The sequence below is a fragment of the Cyanistes caeruleus genome, chromosome 3 (assembly GCF_971803275.1).
Source record: "Cyanistes caeruleus chromosome 3, bCyaCae1.hap1.1, whole genome shotgun sequence".
In the NCBI taxonomy this organism is placed as follows: Eukaryota; Metazoa; Chordata; class Aves; order Passeriformes; family Paridae; genus Cyanistes; species Cyanistes caeruleus.
This window is the reverse complement of record NC_141703.1, coordinates 95353133-95368161: the sequence shown is the minus strand read 5'-3', so window position 1 is coordinate 95368161 and position 15029 is coordinate 95353133. Positions and strand designations below refer to the sequence as shown.

The following is a 15029-nucleotide window of genomic DNA, read 5'->3' as shown; positions in this document are numbered from 1 at the left end:
TGAAATATTCTCAAGTTTGTAATTTGTAGTATATGTATACTTTTTTCCTTTTTAGTTATCCTTTCCAGTGATGATGAAGATGGACCTTCTGAATCACAGTGCACAGAGCTGATGCAGGACAATATCGCTGAAGATAAAGAAACAGACCAACAGTCTGACTGCTGTTTCTCAGCCAAGCAATTAGGAGACAAGATGAAAAGTGGCACGGAGCAGGTAGTCCAGTTTTTGGCCTATGTATTATTATGCCAGGCCTTTAATTTTTATCTGTAATGTTTGCTATAGAAAATGATTGTTTATTATGGTCCCAGCCACAAGCAGAAGCTGCAGTAATTTATTTCACAGATAGAATACTGGACAGTCTTCAGAGAATATCTGTGGTTCTGAAACTTGGGTGTTTTCGCTCTACACAATATATTTCCTATTTTGAAAATAAACATTTGGAAATATTTAATATCAGAAAACAGGAAGATCAAACAGTAACCTGAGGTAGACATAGACATGATGAAGATACATCTGTGGTAAAATTGGTTTCCACGCACTTTTACGTTGATCATAGTTTCTTTTTGTCATCCAATCATCTGTTGTAATTCAGTGCTTATCGCTTTGTTGGCAGTAGACAGAGATAAGGTGAAGTCCCTTTTCCTGACAGGCTAACTGTAGAACTTGAATCTAAAACTAGCCATAAGGTTGTTTGCCCCATTTTGGACTTGATTAGCCTTTGGCTGCTTGCTCTGACCTGGATCTGGGTTATCTCTGTAATCCTGAAACAAGTCACAAGCGCCATTGCTGCCTCTTCTCACAGGTGAATCGATTCAATTATATAAGCATTGAATTGGATCCTGAAGCTTTGCTGTGAATAGAAGGGTATTATTTTGTTGCTCTGTTGTTTGAGTTTTTACTGACTGAGAACGAAGTCAAGAGCACAGATCGCGTTTTGGTAATAGAAGTGTAGCAAGGTACTGTCAGACCCTTAAGGAAATTGTCAATAATGGATGTAATAACACTTAGAGCTTTTTAATATGAATTTTTTATGTGGAAGCTGGCTTTGGGAGTCAATTCTTACAAGCATGAAGAAAAGTATACAGGAGGGGTGTATCTAACAAGTCCTGTAGTAAATATACTTTTTTCCCAGTCTTTAACAGAGTTAATTGAAGATAAATGTCCTGTCAGCTTACCTTCTGGAAGCACACCTAGAAAGCAGGCAAACCTGGCACTGGATGTTGAATTTGATAGACTACACATTGGGAAATTTAAGTGTTTATCAACAGGTCCTGCTAGGGTAAGTTGTTCTATTATGCTATTTTGTGAATATTTAAAAATTAAAATTCTGGTTAAACGAAGTCAGTGGTACTTAGTGTGGAAATACAAGAGATTTTATTATTGTGGCATTAAATTTCTTTGACTAAACAATGGAGTGTGTGGTCCATTGCCTTGAGAATTTGGGTTGCTGTCAGTAGAAAAGCTAACTGTGATTCACTGTGGCCACAGTTTTCACATGTGAAGGTTCTGTAAAATGCTGTACTGGAACACAAATCATACTGAGAAAGTTTTTAATGATTTTTAACAGAAAACAATGGCCATATTAATGGCCAATTAATGTCACTTAAAAGAAAGACCATTTACTTTTCTCAGAAATAACAATTGTGTTCTAATAAAGTGGTTCATAATGATCAGAGTTCAGACATATACTATGCTCTTGCCTTATAAACAGAAAATTGTTTGCTTTGTGGCTTCAGAAAGCATAAAAGCAATACTAAAAGCTTTATAGTGTAGACAATATGCTACTTACAGGGTATAGAAACAAAGGTGAAGGTATTCTTTAAATGGAGCACCAGCTCCAGGAGTTTCAACAGATCTTTGACCTGGTTCATTCTGTATATAGCAACTGAAAAAGAGATGTTTGAACCTGTGTATCTTCTTTTGCCTTCAGGAAGACATTTTGAAATCCTGAATTGTAATAACAATTTCAGCTTCTCACAAAACAGCAGTTACAAAAACATTTCATGGAAATTTTCTAAATTAGTAGGCAAAAATAATTTTAAGGATGAGTTGAAATAATTTCAGAATCAATGCTCTTAGGTGTGAAGTAGAAATTTTCCGTGGGAAACACAACTTTGTGCCTCTTGTGGTTCCACAGGGCATCCTTTGTTAATGTATATAACCTTTTGTCAAAGTGACAATAAAGCATTTTTCATTTAGCAAACTCACTTTAACATAGTAGCAGTGCAAGTGGAATCCTTAAAGGCCTTTAATTCAAAGACTGACATAAAGTAATACCAGCATAGAGTTGAACCATTTCTATTGTGTCCTTATTTCAAGCAGCACATCTGACAGCTTCTCACACATGGCCTAAACTCCTTCTGTCCCAAGTGTTCATCTTTTCTCTTCTTTTTGAGGAGCATATAGGCAGTTCTGCAGCTTTGCTTATTTCTCGGTGCCTTGCATCTCTGAAATTACTTGCTGTCCTTTAGATTCTGCAGTGTCTTTAGGAATGTTTTTTTAGGTGATACAGGCAATATGAAGTTTCAAACTAAGCCTATTTGACTTGAGCTTAATGGTGTTTTCCAACTTGAATGATTCTATTATATTATTTTCAGTTTATTTCACTATAAGGAAAGATATGCAGAAATTTAAAAATACATAAACTGTTTTAATCAATTTGTAAAATGCAAACTAATTTATATTTTTTTAAATTTTATTTCAGTTTACAATGAAAAATATTGTGATCCCATTTCAGGGTAAGAGAATTTTCTTTTTTTAGCCTTTTCTTAGTTATATATTTTAAGTATTGGATTAGAATATCCAATATTATTAGAATATTAGAATATTTATATAGAATATAAATATATATTTCTGTTATTAACAATTGATAATATTTCACAAATATATTAGATAGTTTCTAATTTTTTGTTTTTCAATAAAAAAAATTTAGTGTCTATAGTGTAAGCATTAACAACACAGCTTCTTGTGGACTTGTTTTAATGGCTTGCCTCCCATTTTCCTGTGTATTTTAGGTGTTGAACTATAGTAGATTGGACTGTGCGTGTTTTTGAGGTGAAACATTGAACTTTTCAAATTAGCGTTTTAGATTTTAGGTTTACAAAAATGTATGAGTAGACTAAAGCTAAGAGGACTATAACTATAGATTGGTGTTTAGTTGATTTGCCAAGATGACATATGATAGGAAAAGGTTTGTGAGAAGTTCTAAGCTGAGTTGACTGGAAGCAAGTAGGAATTAATGATTTGCAGTATTTTTTTTTCCATATTTGTAGGTATTAACAGTGGCTATTTTGAGGAAAAAAGCCAACTTTTTTTCAGGAAGAATCTTGCAAGCATGTGTTTATATTTTTGTGTTAGAATTTGGTAACTTTGTTTTATAGAGTTTGATGTAATTGACTTAAATATTGAGTTCTCACAATGCAAGGAATAAAATCTAGAAGTACTGTGTTAATACGCTCCGGTCATACCTCTCAGTACGTAATTACTATAACATGTATGACTCTATCTGTGGTTGTTAAGAGCATGGTTTTTATGAATTCTGTTTTCTACAGTGTCTCTTAAGAACATTCAGCTGACAGTGGATACACTGGATCTGAGAAGATTTGGGTGGTGGAAAAGTGGTGGTGACTGTTCTTCAACAATTATTTTTCTTTGGCTGTCTGCGGATTATGTAGAAAAGATTGAAACCCAGATGGGAAAGTTAGTTACCAGCAAGCCATGTGAGTAATTGCTTTCCCCAAGTGCAATGAAAAGATCATGTCAGTAAAGTGGTTCTTTGACAGCTGTGTTTTTTGAATGCAGAGGAAAGCCTATAGCATTTTAAAGACCACAGAATCAGAAAAGATGTTGGGTTGGGAGGACAACAGAGTCCAACTCCAGGCCCTGCATAGCACCATCCCCAAGAATCACACCATATACCTGGCAGCTTGTCCAAATACTCCTTTAACTCTGGCAGGCTGAAGCTTTGACCACTTTATAGGGGAGCCTATTCCAGTGCCCAGCCACACTCTGGGTGAAGAGGCTTTTCCTAAAATCCAACCTGAACCTCCCCTGACTCAGCTTCAGGCCATTCCTGTGGGTCCTATCACTAGTCAGAGAAGAGATCAGTGCCTGCCCCTTCTCTTCAGCTCATGAGGAAGTTGTAAATGCAATGACATCTGTCCTCAGTCTCTTCTTTATCCTGAACAAGCCAAGTGATCTCAGCTGTTTCTTATAGGACTTCCCCTCAAGGCCCTTTACCATCTTTGTGGCCCTCCTTTGGGTGCTCTCTGGTAGCTTAATGTCATTTTTATATTGTGGTTCCCAAAATTGCACATGTGTACTCAAGGTGAGGCTGTACCAGTGTAGATAAGTTGGTTAGTTATGCATTTCTGAAATGCTTCATTGTAATTTTATTTGGAAGAAAAACCCCTAATATAATATGATTCAAAACTACTTCTATTTTATAAAAAAATGTCAAAACAATTTAATTGTAGTCTCAGTCAGAACAAAGCATCTCTCCCTTTAAAATATATGGATGTTTGAAATATTCTTACTCTTGAGTATTGTATATGCTATACAAAAGGCTTGGCAAGTAAAGACTGAGGTGACCTTTGAGAAGAGTGCAGTGAGCAATTGCATTATTATTAAAGAAAATTTCCACTGAAGGCTGAATGGGCTGTTTAGTCTTAGGGTATTATGGACTCATTGTATTTAGTTGTCTAGCATGCAGCTCTGTAAAAAAATAGAGTATAACTTTGGCTCACATGTTCGGAGTGGCACAATCATTAAAGGTTTTTACATAAGCAAAATTGTTGTAAATAGCACCTATGAAAAAGATTATGTCAGCACTGTCTGTGTGACACTTAGTAGTATGTATTCCATATACAGTCACCTGTATGAAGAAAAATTGTAAATAATGGCAGCTTTACATAAGGACTACAAGTAGTTTTGAAGCAAAATGCTGGATGAAATTTCAGCAGAGAGCTACTTTTAGTTGAGGCAAGTTTATTAAAGTTGTTTCTGTAGACACAGTTCCCAGTAAAATGAGTGGAATGTGAGTATGAAGATGCAAGGCATCTTGTAATATTAGGTTTATTTGCATTCATTATATTCTTGTTGGAGAAACCATCAGGAATTTTTATTAAATTTCTATGTTTGACTATTTTACCTTTTAGTTGTACATAGTAATGTCAATGTTTTGACATGTTTTTAGAGACTTGTTGAAAAAAATCACCAGTGGTTTTGCAGATTGTGGAAAAAGTTACTGTGATTCTGCTCTGCTGCCTTAGTGTGTTGATATTAGAGGAAAATAGATCATGGTGGATCTGACAGCCTGAGAGGGGTCAGAGGAGCTTCTCAGCCAGAAGAGTTAGAAAGGACTTTAATCAGAAGCTGTGCTGGTCCATGCTCATGGCATGGCCAGACAAGTGCACTGACCAGTTGAGTATTTAAATGTCACTGGTCCTTCTTATGCCTTTAACCCTCTCTTTTCCCATACTAATTCTTCCCTGAATTACCTGAATGTCTCTCTTTGCTGCCTTTAGGTATTTCCTTAAACAGCCTATATTAAGTCCTGTGCAATCCCAAAATACTATTCCCCTTTCATGTGTGCTATATGCTTCAGCAGAAATCCCCTTTCAGTCCAAAAAGTGCCCTGGCATTGACTCATCTTGATGGGTTTTGGGTCTGGACCCTTGGGCTGAGACAACCCTGGGAAGGGCCCCAATTGTGTGTCTCTTCCTCAGTCCTTAATGTGGGTTCCTACCTGCCATTTTGCTGTGCCCCTCTGTGCCTGTGAAAGTGGGACTTCTGTGGGCTGATGGCCCCTGTGATGAACCTGGCAGGGTATTGTTTGGGCTTCCCCTCTTGCCATTGTCTCTATAAGTTCCTTTGGGGGTGTTCAGACAAGTTTCTATCACATAATCTAATAGTTAATATGATCCATTCTCTCCTTTTTCCAGCCAAATCCAATGAATTTGTAATTTTTGAACTGTCTCAGCTACTGACAGAATGGGAAGAAGACAGACTGACTGAACTGATTACACACATCAGCAGGAGGAACAGAGCACCAGATCTTGCTGAGTTTTTATCTTTGAAACAAGCATTAGCCTTGTTTAAGGGTCTTTCTCCTGAAGAAAGCTCTTTCATGAGTTGCAATATGGATCTACTAAAGCAATACATGCCAAAAGAGAATACCTCAGATGCTCATGACTCTGTCATTCAGGTTAGTGGATAGCCGTTTCTTCATTCATCACCACTGGTTGGCATTCACACATTTGAGTAAATTTTAGGTCAGCCTTCTTTCTTAATTTATAGCTCAAAAAAAACCCAGTCATGATACTCCAAAATTTGCAGTCAGCTGGATTGTGTTCACAGAGGGATAATCTGTAGACCACATCAGTAAGGAGCAAGTACCAGTGCTTTAGATCAATTCATAGTTGTTTAAATTTAGAATCACCGGGGTGTTTTGCCCTTGTGTCTCTAGGGCAGCAAGCAGGAAGTTAATCAAGTAATGGAACCTTTTTTTTTTGTTGAGCTGGAAGTGCAGCAGAGGAGGAGCTGTGTAGGCCCTCCAGACACCTTTAGATGTACTTGTGGGGCTGCCACAGCTTGAAAATGCTGAATTATTCCTCAGACTCCTGGGGAGATGTGTCTGTGCAAATGAATGTGTTGGTTTAACTCTTGAGTAAATGTCTAAACACAACCCCACATTACTGTCACACAGAAATTGCATATCTTTATTCCCATCAGTAAAAAGCCAAGAGACAGCAGATCAATCTGGTCCATGAAATTGTGGAATTTAAAAGGAAGCTAGCCAGCTCAAATATGTATTGTTTTTAGGCAAATTGTTAAGGACTAGATTTTTCAAACATTCCAAGCATATACAGCTCCTGATAAGATAATCTGATACTTGTCTTTCATGTTTCTTCTCCAGAATAATTTCTGGTTCACTTGGCTAAATAATGCTTGAATAGCTTTAGAGAGAGATTATGAACTCTCTCTAAGAGAGATCTGTCATTATTTTTTAAAATATTCATAACTTTTTAGTTGTCTGAGCAATGGCATGTTTGCCCAAATGCCAAAGTTTATACTTCGAATCTCCAGCAAGAATTCCCTTCAGTGATGCAGTGTGCTTCTGTGGGCCTTTGGCTTGGGTTTTTTGTGTTGTGTTTTATGTATTGAGGTATATAATGCTTTTTATAATTGTTTGTGTTTTTCTGGTAGGAATCAAAGCTAAAAGTGATCAGGCCCAGTTATGCCCTTGCAAATAAGCAGAATAGTGGCTGCTATTGTATCTCTTTGTCCTCTGCACTGAATGAAGAATGGAAAGAAGTAAGAGAAATGGGAACAGTTAAGAAGTAAGTGTATTTCATGTAAATGAGAAAGGTAAAATATAAAAAAATGGAATTAAATAATTACTGGAATAAAAGCCCTCATGTAACTGCCATTCTCTAGTTGATTTGAAAGTGTTGTATGAAAGTCATTCTTCAAATTGAAAATATTAGCAAATATCAGTGTAGTTATCTGTTAAAAGACAATATGGGTGTGTTATAGGATCAGTCTCAAAGAAATTAGGGCAAATCTGATCTATGACTACAAGGCCATATCATGGGTGCATCAACAGAGATGGGGATCTCATGGGTTCTGTCAATATCCATTCAAGTCTATTTTAGCAAAACTTAAAGTTTTTATAAAATCTGAACAATGTTTTTTTTACTGTTCTGTCACACTCAATCTTTTTATAACCATTTGTCCTCTGTTACTTCTTCACATTTATATAGCCATTTTTCAAATACTATGATCAAAAATAGAAAAGCAGATGAAGGCAAAATATAGTATGCTTTTGAAAAGTTTTTATCAAAGTTTCAGGGTGCATTGGGGTGATATGTCTTTAGTAACATCTAAATGTTGGAAGAAGAAATGCTATAGTTTTGAGACCTACTGCTTTCCACAGGTTTTCTAGAAAATCTTGTGCATATAAGACAGCCATGCTCAGAGCAATGTCACATAAACCAGTTTGTCACTGTTATGACATGATTTGTTTTCTAGTTTAATTGTTTATCCACCCCCACCTGCAAAAGGAGGACTGGGAGTCACAAGAGAAGACCTGGAGTGCTTAGAATATGGGGAGTTTCTCAATGATGTCATCATTGATTTCTATCTTAAGTAAGTAATCTCAGCCCTTCTTGTACCTTTCAGACTCTCTGTGGCGTGATGTGGACTTGAATGTTGAATGTTGCTGGAAATGTTGGACGCTAAATACAACAATACAACAATTTCAGAAGTGACAACGTGACGAATTGGGTGCTAGACTTTTTAAAAAAGCTTTTTTGTATTCTTAGCAGTTAAATTTGTTTTAATTTCATTGGTTTTGTCCCTTTGAAGGGCTGTGATAAAAACTGGACAGAATAAGTGGAGGAAAAAAGCTTCTTGGTGACCTTACAGAACAGAAAATATTAAGTAGGCAGTTGAAAAAATTAGGCAGTCTGTAGTAGTAGTTTATTTACTAATTTTGCATGAAGTGGAGTATCCTCTGCTATTTTGTGCAATTTCAGGTGCTCTTCTGATGCAGATCTGCAGAAAAGAAATCAGCTTGAGGAGGTTTTGCTTGGCTTAGCTACTCCAAGCCATCTTGCTGAAGTTGGTTGTGAAAGCAATTTTTCAAAAACTGGCCTTGTGGCCACTCGTCCCTAAAACTGTGGGTTTTTTTCACTGTTGACTTAGACTTAAGAAGAATTCTGGTTCTTTTGAAGCCTATCATCAGGAATTGCATTTTATTTGTCATTCAGATGGGTTCAAGCACTGTGAGCAATAGGAAGACTCGGTCTAGAGGATAAAGAAAAGGAAATGCATAGCGGTGTTTCAGTGAGATTTTACAGCAAAGCCCCTTATATTTTGGTCTAAACTACAACTAAATAATGTATCATGGTCTTCTGAATAGTTGTAGCTTCTCAACAGAAAAGGAAGATTTAAATAAAAGAATTTAATGCAATTGTTGCAGAAATTCCTCTGCTTTAAAAATTTGTTAAGACTTCCTACATTAATTCTGAGTTTTCATTCTGTTGCAAGCAATGTCATGTATGACTGTGTTGCCCAATTCATCACGTGAAGCTGGAGGCACCTTGTGTAGGATAACTGCAATTATGAGAGCTTTGGCTTTCTAGAGTGACAGAATACACACTGAAGCTGATGTTCATAACAAAATTATCAGCAGTGAAATAATAGCTTTCACATGCACAACCTGCAAAAGTGAAATGGACAATTTAATTAACTGACCTGTTCCATGCTTTTTGATTTTGCACAAATATAGCGTTCTATAGATTTATACTTTGTTAGGTTTTCAAGTCTCTCTTAATTATAAGGGCTAGGCACCTTACTTTCAAAATAAAATTAATACTGGAGAAAAAGTCAGGGACAAAAAATAACTTGATTCTTAGTAGCTGCTTGGCTGATACATACTCTGATGATGCACATCCATGTGAATAGTTAAAATAGAAAAGTGTGGCATGATTAGTGACTGTGAAGGCAGCTGATACTAAGCATAACCTCATATGATAAGTCATTAGAATAACTGCCCTTTTTTTAGCAGTAATAGTATTTTCTAGAAGAAATAATTTAATAATTTCCTTGTTTTTTTTCTTTGGTAGATATCTCTTATTGGAGAAGGCACCAAAACATATTGCTGACCGTACACACATTTTTAGCAGTTTCTTCTACAAGTGCCTTACCAGGACAGAAAAAAACTCTGAGGGGGATGTCAAAGTTTCGTAAGTTCATTTTCTAAGCCATTATGACCAGAAAAAAATCTATCTATCTAACACTTCGAAGTTCTGGAGATCATCTACTAATCAGCACATAAAATAGTTTTTGGTGTTTTCCAAAGGATTAGTGATGAAATATTGTAACTCATACTTTAAGCATATTGGTGTTTTTCCTTAAAATCAATGTGATTCATACTGAATATGAATGAAAATGTTATCACCTTTCTCCAACTTTATCTGAATATTTACTTCAGCCAATTATTTATTTGATATTTTTATCATAAATACACAGTTTTTCAAGCCATGCATAATTTTAAGAAATTATGCTACTATATATATTTTTATATTATAAAAATATAATAATGTTGTATACTAGAATAAATATTATATAATAATAATTATAACATATAATTATAATAATTATATACAATAGTAAATAACAAATATAATAAAAATATATAAATTATATTTTTATATTTACCACATATTTAGTTTTACATATTGGTAAAAAATTATTGACCAAAATTTTAGTAAGAAAATTTTATTGTACACCCAGCTTACACATTTGTTTCTTAACACATGAGCTCACTCAATTGGAGAGTTTCCCAAAGAGATACCATTAGCAGCCGGGGAACCCTGTATCACATCGTGTTTCCTGATGTCTAAAGGGTAGAAGCATTCTTAACTCGCAATTTCTTCTCAACAGCGATGTTTGAGATCAAAACTACCAACATTCATTCTGTGTCCACAGCATCACAGAATCTATTAGGCTGGAAAAGACCTCTAAGATCATAGAGTCCAACAATTATTACCCAGCACTACCAAGTCTACCACTAAACCATGACCCCCAAATGCCACATCTACCATGTCTTTTAAATACCCCCCAGGCCTGGTGTCTCAGCCACTTCCATGGGCAAGCCTGTTCCAGTCCTTAGAAGATTTATTGGTGAAGAAATTTTCCCAATAGCCAATCTAAACCTTCCCTGGGACAACCTGGGCCTGTTGGCTCTTGTCCTGTTGCTTGTTACCTGGGAGAACAGAAGGACAACCACCTCACTAAAAACCATCCAGGTTGTTACAGAGATCAATCAGCATCATCATTGAGCTTATTGAAGGCTTTTTAGTTTCTCTGAAGTGTTGTTTTTTTTTTATTCTGTTACCCATGAAGTCCCCAGATTTTTCGTTCTACTGGAAAAGGAGGCTATCTGCACAGAGAGGTGTGTGTGCCATCTTGTTTAGGTGACAGTCATTGCTAGGTGAAAGCTGTGATGAAGGGAAGAAAAGTGAAACTTCTGTAATATTCTCAAGGATGTCTTGAAAATTCATGTAACTGTGTTTGAAAGAACATCTTCTGACTTTGAATGTTCTGAGGTGAAGACAAAACTATCTGTGATAAGAATGCTGTTGTGCCTTGGTCCGATTCCTTTTACAAAGCTGGTCTGTCCATAATCTTCTGGAAGAACAGGAATGGACTCTTAATTTACCACATTTCAAGGACTGTGGCTTTTCTGGATTAGGAGATAGCTTTGGAAAGTCTAGTTTTGTGTTTGGGCTTAGATACTCACCTGGTGACTGCAGATGGTTAGGGTTGTTAGTTGTTTCAGTGGGTTCTTGTGGATAAATGGCTAGTGAAAATCCTGGCTCTGTACTGTTGTAAATGAAGTGAATCTCAACAGATGTAGGTACTTAAAGACCCTTTGCTTCACTTTCTTCACACAGCTCAGGCACTGGATTGAGCAAATTGCTTTTATAGGTGCTTTCCCAGATTATAAACAGGCTTTCCCCTTTGAAGTTGCCAGTGCTTCTACAGTCATATCGCAGACGAAATTTGCAGTAAGTCGTAATGCTGGCCCATGCTGAGCCCTACACCAGTCTGATGTTCCACTCCTCACTCATCTTCTCCTGTTGCTATTACTCTGAAGTTGTGCTTTGTTATCAAAGATGAGAATGGAATCACAATGATAATAGGGATGTCTGCTGAGTGAATTTTGCTTTCATATTGGAGCAAAGTTCTGTGAAATGTTGATTTCCATTTCAACTTGAGCAAACCAAATCCAAACTTAAATACCTTCTCATTTTTTATTATTCTCCTTGTATTGTGTCCTCATGCTTTGTCTGCAGAGCTGGAAATAAAGTGTGGTCTAGCATTTAAATCTCAGGATTGGAGGGCATGTGTTTCACCTGTATTTGCTACAGGTGTGCTGCATGGCCCTGTGCAAAGCATTTAGCTTTTTCTCTTCAAGAGATAAGGTTGTTCAGATAGGCCTTCAAAAGTGGTGTTGTGAAGCTTAATTCATGGATGTTTTTAAATTATTTTAGATCTGTATTTACACTGACTGGTATAGATGAGGTTTTTGCCTTTAGCACAGTAATTAATAATTTTCAAGAAATACATTCAAATCTATGAACGATTGTGATTTGTTGTTTTTGTGATTTTTTTTTTAAGAAGAGCTTAAGATGGTTCAGAAATGGTTCATTAGTCACTTGGGCTCCAATGGTGTGCTGATTTATTTTTTATCTGTCTAGGAAATTTCTAGGGTAAATTAAAAACCCATTGAGTAAGAGTACTAATCCCTATGCCTTTCTTTAACTAAAAGGAACAAAACCAAACAACAGTTGTCATTTGTTTGTTTCAGAGTGGCACAGAGAAGACACAGAAGAGTAAGAACATGGACTCGCCATATAAATATCTTCAATAAAGATTATATCTTTGTGCCTGTGAATGAGGAGTAAGTTTATGTTTTCAACACCTTTTCTGATATTTTAAGATCTCAATGAATATTGTGGTGGTAAAAAATTATGGCTGTAAAGTTGGATCATTGCCCGTGATAGATCAGATTTTGAAGAAGTAACACATTGGAATGAGTAATTTTTGAAAACTGGTCAAAAGATAAAATGTTTATTCAGCTGTCAACTTCGTACCTTTGGTTTTTGTTTTACTGAAAATTACTGTTAGGTATTTTTCAGAATAATTTGTGTGTCATTATGATGATTCCTGTGCACTTAAGTAATATTTATATAAAGAAATCACAGCAACTCATACTGTCAGTAGATAAAAGTAGAACTTTCTGTGCCTTTCCCTGGTTAAATAATTTACCTGCACATGGACAAAACTGAACAGTCATTGAAAGGTACATAATGTAAAACAGCTGTGGAAAGGTGGCACACTTTCAGCTATATTCAAAACTGGGATGACCATAACTAATTATTAGTACTTTTTTATTTTGGGTTTTGGTTGAAGTGTGGAATGGGTGGTCAAATGCCAATAAATTGCTGTGGTGGGTTTCTTGGGGTTTGTAAATTGATATTTAAATATTAAAAATTAATGGAATTGGTAGTTATTTTTGCTGTTATGCCACAGTGCAAAGTAAAAAAATGAGGGAGAGGATAAGTATGATTTGCCATGAAGAGAACATGGCAATGATGGTTGTGTGTCACAGAACAGTTGTCCACAAGCTCTCAATATTATAAAAGTTTTCCATAGCCTTTTCAGAACCAAATGTTACAGAGTTTTGACGTTTTTTCCTCCGTCTCCTCACTGCTGGGCAGGTCTCATTGGTACATTGCAGTTATCTGTTTTCCTTGGTTAGAAGAAGCTGTGTATGAGGAGTGTCCCCATCAGAATTCATTATCTCACCGGCCTCAGCAGTCTCCACTTGAGCCAGAGGGTGAGAACACTAGAGCTGGTTCCGTGCTCTTCAAGGATGAGGAGGAGACGGATGGTAACAGAAGTTTATCCTCTAAAGGTACGTCATCTAGGAGAAAGTCATGTCAAGTCATAAACAGTTCTAAGTGTCTTAGTCCTTGAAGGAAGGAAATTATGTGAAAGATGATTTCTAAAACTTCCAGACTGATGTAGTATGTTTTCATGTACCCACGCAGTGTAAGGTCTGCAAGTTTTATACAACTCTGGAAAACACTGGGAGAGACATGGAAAATGAGGAATGATTGGAAAGTGGTTCGGTTTCAGTAGGAATTTTAGCAGGAGGGAAGACCTTTGGTAGCTCTGGTATTTCAGGATTCAGAAGGGAATGTTGAAATTTTGTTTATAAATTAGTTCTTTACTTTCATATTTTGAATACTAATAATCATGAACTTGAAAATAAAAATACTTTGCTTAGGCATTATTTTCTTAACTTTTTATTTTTTCTTTTTTACTAGGGGGAAATGAAATTGCTGCTTCTGCTTCAGTTCTATATTCAGCTATTTCTAAAGTAAGTTCCTTTTTGTATTGATAAAGAAAATATATTACTGAATTTCTGAAGGCTGTGAGACTTGTCCAAGGGATTTTGCATCATCTTTTTGCAGTAGTTATTGATGTTTGCATGGCCTGCAGCATATGCAAGGCATTTTAAATTAACATTGTCCTCCTTTACTTACCTATTCGCTCTATGATTTCACCTGTTTTTAAAATTGATTTATCAGTTTCTACCTTTCTGAAATTAGCTTCTATAACTACCTTTTAATTTATGAAGATCTTTGAGTTGATAATTGATGTTGGTTTTTAAGATTTATTTTTTCTCTTATCTCAGATCTCCCTAAGTAATTCCAAAAAGCAGATTTGTAAAAGGTATGTTTCTGTTTTCTTTCTAGTATTGTAATATGAAATTATGAAATTCTGTAGTAATTCAGGTATTGTCATAAAATCACAGCTGTAGGTACTTGTTCATTTGCCTGTACTACATTGATTCAGATATTGATACTCTTGGGTAGGCTGTATGCAAACAAAATACTTTCTTCAGTAGTGTTGGTGATGAAAGACTGAAATGACTTGTTTTTGTTTTTGTTGTGTACAGGCCTTGTATACTCATCTTAGACTCCTTGAAAGCATGTTCTGTGCAGAAAACAGTTCAGGTTTTGAGAGAGTAAGTAATTACAGTTTCTGTCTTGTAGCAGTAGATGCTGCTGGTCAAATTACTATATACAAAAGAGGTTTGTCTAGAAAACTGTATATTTCTAATGCTAAAGGAAAATCCATGAAGAGTCATGACTAAGAAAATTGTAATTATAATACAGAGGCTTCCATGAAAAGCCTATATTCTGCAACTCACATATGGTTCAAAAACTGAAGTAGAGAGTGGAGAAAAAAGAAAAACAGAAATTTTTGCTAGTGTTGTTTTTGTGGAGGGAGGATTTATCCCATCAAGTCTAGTAACTGAAGGTGTTTTTAAGGGTAGAAAAACATTTAAAATGAAAACTAATGAAATGAATACTTTGAAACCTGAACAATCATTTTCTAGGGGATTGTTTTTCTGATGACACAGAATTAGTGTTAAATCCATTCCT

General features: G+C 35.8%; 1 protein-coding gene across 39 annotated transcripts in view; it reads left to right on the top strand.

Annotated features, from left to right (window-relative positions):
- Nucleotides 1-15029, top strand: part of SENP7 (SUMO specific peptidase 7) — a 44508-nt gene that overhangs the window by 23334 nt on the left and 6145 nt on the right. For 35 of the 39 annotated variants that reach the window (XM_086883132.1, XM_086883128.1, XM_086883120.1 and 32 more), the window contains 13 exons: nucleotides 56-213; nucleotides 1133-1279; nucleotides 2705-2738; nucleotides 3552-3719; nucleotides 5943-6205; nucleotides 7207-7340; nucleotides 8032-8148; nucleotides 9630-9749; nucleotides 12380-12472; nucleotides 13293-13489; nucleotides 13905-13957; nucleotides 14276-14313; nucleotides 14540-14608. In XM_086883132.1, coding sequence (XP_086739258.1) covers nucleotides 56-213; nucleotides 1133-1279; nucleotides 2705-2738; nucleotides 3552-3719; nucleotides 5943-6205; nucleotides 7207-7340; nucleotides 8032-8148; nucleotides 9630-9749; nucleotides 12380-12472; nucleotides 13293-13489; nucleotides 13905-13957; nucleotides 14276-14313; nucleotides 14540-14608 — 1591 coding nt within the window. The remainder of the gene's footprint in view (nucleotides 1-55; nucleotides 214-1132; nucleotides 1280-2704; nucleotides 2739-3551; nucleotides 3720-5942; nucleotides 6206-7206; nucleotides 7341-8031; nucleotides 8149-9629; nucleotides 9750-12379; nucleotides 12473-13292; nucleotides 13490-13904; nucleotides 13958-14275; nucleotides 14314-14539; nucleotides 14609-15029) is intronic. The other 4 variants (XM_086883134.1, XM_086883124.1, XM_086883107.1 and 1 more) reach the window with 1 other exon arrangement.